Here is a 5,712-nt window from a genome sequence, read left to right on the forward strand (position 1 = left end):
TAGAGAGATGGTTTCAAATCTATGAAGTGATCATCCTTATAAATACTAAGAATAAAAAGTGTGATTGAGACGTAATAATCCATTAAAAATAGCAAGATGGTAAGTATATCTTGAAGAGACACTGGTTATAAAGTTTTTTGCTTTTTCTCAATCAGATATGAAAGTTAAATTTTTTAATGGGAGTATATGCAACTTGCTTTGCTTGATAGAGATGATTCCCCCTCTAATTAATTAATTAATATCCTTGAGTCAGAAAACACTTTGGAGTAGTAAATGAAAAAAGAATACACTATGGCAGCAGCTTCAGGATATTTCATAAACCCACTATAATAGCTTTACTCCTTTTAAGTATTAATGATAAAATTAAGTTTGATATTTATTTTGGACTTATTTTTATATGTTATTTTTTCTCGAATAAATTTTTTATATTACATTATATTTGCATGTTTAATTTGTGTGTTATATTTTAGTTCAAATTTTGTAGTGGAACAAAAAATGTAGTAGATAAAAGAAGACCATTGTGAAAGGTCTTTCCGTAAGTTGGTAGAAATTAATCTTTGATGATCAGAATTGAGATATTTATAAGGTTAATATTTCAAAGATCAAGTCAGTAAATAAAAGTGGTGGAACTTTTAACTATGTGAATGAGTAATATTTAAACGTGACTAAGAGTCGTGCTTATATAAAGATGTCGGTTAAAACTCTCAATGGTTGATCCAACATAAGATGTGGGAGGTCGTTGGATCAATAACAACGGTCGATATGAAGGCGGTGTCTGGCTCTAATATGTTGTCATCGTTTGAGTGTTTCCTTGTTGATCACTAGCTAATTGGGGACACTGATTGGATTGAGCCTTTGTATTTGGCCGATTTTATTGGATCATTGACCAATCTATAACAGTTGTCCTTAAGTCCTTGCTATAAGTATTGTTGATGTGAAAGGCTTCCTCGTGGAGAGACTGTGAGATTTTCGGGTTTAGCCAACCAAGTGGAAATATCAAACTGATCATGGGTTCCATCCCTAAAAGATTCATTTTTGTATTTTCAAGCACACCTTACTTTTCTCCTCAGTTATATTTAAGAACCGGGAGAATAGATTGAGTCTTTTTACATCGGTTTGAAGAAACAATTGAGGGTAAAACCCTTGTTTATTAATTTTTAAAAAATATTAGAAAATTTCCATTTTAACTAGTATTTATCTGAATCAGAACAGAACCTAAATTATTTGAAATAGAATAGAACCTAAATTATCTGAAACAAAACATAATGAATTTTTTAAAACAGACACTAGTGTAGAAAGAGTAATTTACACATGTTTTGTATATATTTTACAATTATTATTAGAGGGTGGAAATTTAAAGAGTGAGAAATATCTGACGAATTTACACTTATTTTAAAATGGGTGTAAATAAGAGTATATTACACTTTTTATTTTTAAAAAATGGGTGTAAATTGTTACATATATACATTTAAATCTAACGAATTTACACCCTATTTGATAAAAATCGGGTATAAAATAAATAATGCTTAGTATGAATGTCAACAAATTTACACCTTACTTTCTTTAAATAGGGTGTAAAAATATGGTATATTACACCATATTTTAACTATCATGGGTGTAAAATATTTAATAATTATATTATATTTAATTTCATTTACACCCCATCTCAATTAACCAAATATTTTTGTATACCGCTGGATGTTCAGTAAACAAATACCTTATAACATGTGTAAAAGAACTCGACTTATTTTTTAATGTTATTTTTAAAAAATCATTAAATCAAATATTTTTACATAACATTCAGTAAACAAAAAGCAAAAACAAAACAATTATATTCTAACATCATCATATATAAGGCTTATATCAAAATCCTATTATCTAATACCAAAACGTTATACATCAAAATCATATTATCTCGTACCAAGAAGTCATAATATTTATTTATGTAAGAGCAACAAAATATTCAATCACAAGTGATAATATTTCTTCATGTAACAACAACAAAATATTACGAAACAAAAGGTCTAGTTGAGTTGGATCCTGAGATTGCAAGATCGGCCAAAGATATTTTGAAGATGTTGAAACGTCCTATTTGATGATGAAATGTATTGTTCGATTTACGTTAGCGATTATCTATGTAATGTTTCATTTTTTATGTAATGTTAAAACAATCATCAATGTTAATTTATCTTTGTTTCTCCATCTGTTTCATTTCTACATTTGTTTCTTATTCAGTGAATTTCAGAAATACACTTCCGTAAGGTATATAGAGATGCATTTTCAAATTCTATGGATAGTTTTGATTTTTCTCACTAATGTGAGGAAGCAATGCTTTTGATGGAAAAGCAATCCCCTAATTGGTAGTATTATTAGGTGTAGCATATATTTTTTTGCAGTGTTGTAGATTGGTTTTGCTGGATTTGTTTTAGTGTGCATTAGATTTTGACCATTCAATCATTTACTCTCAAGATTGAGCCATCTGCACCCTTTCATAAAAGTTGGATGGATATTCATCGTTATGATATTGGATTCAATTGTTTCTGATATGTTATAATAGAATTGAGTACCCCTTTTTATTTCTATCAATATAATTTTTCTCATCAAAAATATTATTTTGATAATTCTTGTGAGTAATTTTGAATTATGTGGGTCAATATTTGAAATACTCCATTTGTAGAAATGTTCTCTTATTATTTAATTTTAGACTTAATATCCTTTTTTTCCTTTATGTTAACTTTTGAATTCATGTCAATTATTTTAAAGAAGTTTTATATTGGTCCTTCAACTTTTCAAAGACAATATGTTAATCATTTTCATATAATTTGCAACAGAGAAATCTAAAAAATTAATTTCTAAATTCGTCATTAATGAATGAAAATGACTTATTTGATCTGTGTTGAATAGTCAAAGGACCACAAGAAATAGATAATTCAACAACTTCAATGAAGAAAATGACAATATAATCAAGTAGCTCTTTATTCTGTCAGTTTCAAAAAAGAAAAAAAAAAAAAGATGATGAAGCAAAATTATAATCCACATAAAAACATCTTTAAAAAAAGCACATAATGACTGTAGTAGCCATATGGTATTCCTATAGAATGTCTAAACCAAAACACAAATATGAAATAATATAGATAGCTATTGCATATTCTTAGCTAGGGCAGCAACAGCACACTATAAATTCATAATTAATTCGTCTCGGTTAGACATGATCAGATGAAGTAATTGGAAGTTGTTGTGTCTCGATTTGCTTCATTGTAACTGATGATGGTGGCATAGTAGTTGTGGCTGATGAATAGTCTTTGGCTTTACCCCACACCACAAAATAAAGACCCATTGCAATAATCACAGCTCCAATGATACTGTTATCCATAAAGAGAAAATATTATTTACCAAATTAACAAAGAGATGTAATAAAACAGAGAGCTGTCTTTTAAGGCGTGCAAGATAAAAAAATTTGTCGTTAAATAGAATTCAAAATATTTTTCACAAAAAAATTGTGTATTATCACATATTCACATGGTTAATACAACTTTTAGTTGTGATAATAAGAAATATTATTAAGATATACCTGCCCAAGTGGAGCTGTTCTCCGAATAGAAATGAGCCCAAAGCACAAGTGATGATCATACAAAGAGGATTAAATGCTGCAAAAAATACTGGGCCTCTTCTTTGCATTACCAACCCTTGCACATAATATGTTATTCCTGAGTTAACTATTCCCTGTAATTTTTATGTTCATTGAAAATAATTGGTGAGTTAATTATGAAATAGAAAGGACCATAAATTTATTAAAAACATGGTAAGTACTAATAATTTATTAATAATTAATTATATCCATTCATAATTAATTAACTAAATAATTAATCTAACAAATAATAGAGAAGGTACCGTGAAGAGAGGGCCATAGAGTCTAAAGTTCCAACCAAGAGCCCAAGTCCCCGCACCAGAGTTATGCTCAGCCACCAACGCTACCGCGCTACTCATGAGAGAACCAAATAAGCAAATTAACGTAGACAATGACATTTCAGCCGGATACTTTTTCAACGTTATCGACTGCAATTCAAAATTCATATTCATATTCTGAGTTATATAACATGACAAGTGATACGTATCAAAATTGAACGAGAGAATAATATATAGTTAGTTGCCTGTAATATGAAGAAAGATGACCAAGCGAAACAACCACATAATATAAAGAGTGTTCCTGATACCCAATGTTTATGACTTTGAGTGTCGTGACTTCCAGCATGATGATGAGCATTGTTTGGAGAATAAAAAAGGTGGATTTGTGGTCCTTTGTAAACTGTCATCAGAAATGCACCACCAAATGTTACTAATGTTCCAACCACCTTTGCTATGCTTCGTATCTGCTTAATATTTACTTGTTCAATCCTGATAATGGTACTATAAGCTTAGTATTTTTTATTGTTACATTTATCATAGTAATAATCATCTTGTATTCGGAATTACCTGAAAATTACGGCTAAGAAAAAGGTTATAGATGGCACAGTATTCGTCAAAACAGATGTAAATGAAGCTGATGTATATTGCATTCCCAAGAAAGTGAATCCTTGATCAATCACTGGCCTGCAATGGTATACCATACATTTTAAAATATGTATCCTTAGAAAATCTGTTATATTATTAATTGTATTGATATGTTGCATATGGATAGAGTCTAGGTCATTACTCTAATAGTGCGAGCGCCATTATATGCAAAAAGACAGATAGAGTCATCTTTGGCCTAACTTTCCTGCAAAATTGCAAGAAAAGTCGTAATAAGAAATAGGAAAAAAAATCAATACAAAGAAAAAAGTTTAATTCCACTTTTATTAATATTAGGCATTACTCTTTTGAAAAGTTGAAGTTATTGAGAGATGATTGAATGGTGAGAATTATATATGCGTTAGATATTGAAGTAGTAACTATATTAATATAATTTAAGAAATAAAGACAATGATAATTTATAGAACCTAAATTATAATTAATAGTAGTTAATTCTACAAATTAAAGAGAATAATTAGGCACTATCACCTTTCAAAAAACCATGCAAAAGGAGCAAGGGAAACTGCAGCAATGATATTACGATAAACAATGAACACAAAACGACTCATTCCAGTATTGAAACTGGCCATGGAGAATATGAATGCTCCTGCAAACCCAAATTGAATCGCAACTGTTAACACATAAGGCCTTGCCTTACTGCCAAAACTAGCAATACCTATTTTATCCATTTCTTTCTATTCAACAAAAATATTGATATTGTTTAGAGAGATGGTTTCAAATCTATGAAGTGATCATCCTTATAAATACTAAGAATAAAAAGTGTGATTAAGACGTAATAATCCATTAAAAATAGCAAGATGGTAAGTATATCTTGAAGAGACACTGGTTATAAAGTTTTTTGCTTTTTCTCAATCAGATATGAAAGTTAAATTTTTTAATGGGAGTATATGCAACTTGCTTTGCTTGATAGAGATGATTCCCCCTCTAATTAATTTATTAAAATCCTTGAGTCAGAAAACACTTTGGAGTAATAAATGAAAAAAGAATGCACTATGGCAGCAGCTGCAGGATTTTTCATAAACCCACTATAATAGCTTTACTCCTTTTTAAGTATTAATGATAAAATTAAGTTTGATACTTATTTTGGATTTATTTTTATATGTTATTTTTTCTCGAATAAATTTTTTATATTACATTATATTT

The 5,712-nt window shown here is 29.2% G+C and overlaps 1 protein-coding gene across 1 annotated transcript; it reads right to left on the reverse strand.

Annotated features, from left to right (window-relative positions):
* Window positions 1–3,048: 3,048 nt before the first annotated feature.
* Window positions 3,049–5,290, reverse strand: LOC131656174 (WAT1-related protein At4g08290-like). Its single transcript, XM_058925933.1, has 7 exons — window positions 5,038–5,290; window positions 4,694–4,756; window positions 4,474–4,590; window positions 4,152–4,395; window positions 3,892–4,056; window positions 3,572–3,723; window positions 3,049–3,362 (listed from the first exon to the last, which is right to left on the reverse strand). Exons 1-7 carry the CDS (start codon window positions 5,235–5,237, stop codon window positions 3,203–3,205), a joined length of 1,101 nt encoding a protein of 366 aa, XP_058781916.1. The 5' UTR covers window positions 5,238–5,290; the 3' UTR covers window positions 3,049–3,202.
* Between the last annotated feature and the right edge of the window lie 422 nt (window positions 5,291–5,712).

This window comes from Vicia villosa, linkage group LG3 (assembly GCF_029867415.1).
Source record: "Vicia villosa cultivar HV-30 ecotype Madison, WI linkage group LG3, Vvil1.0, whole genome shotgun sequence".
NCBI lineage: Eukaryota > Viridiplantae > Streptophyta > Magnoliopsida > Fabales > Fabaceae > Vicia > Vicia villosa.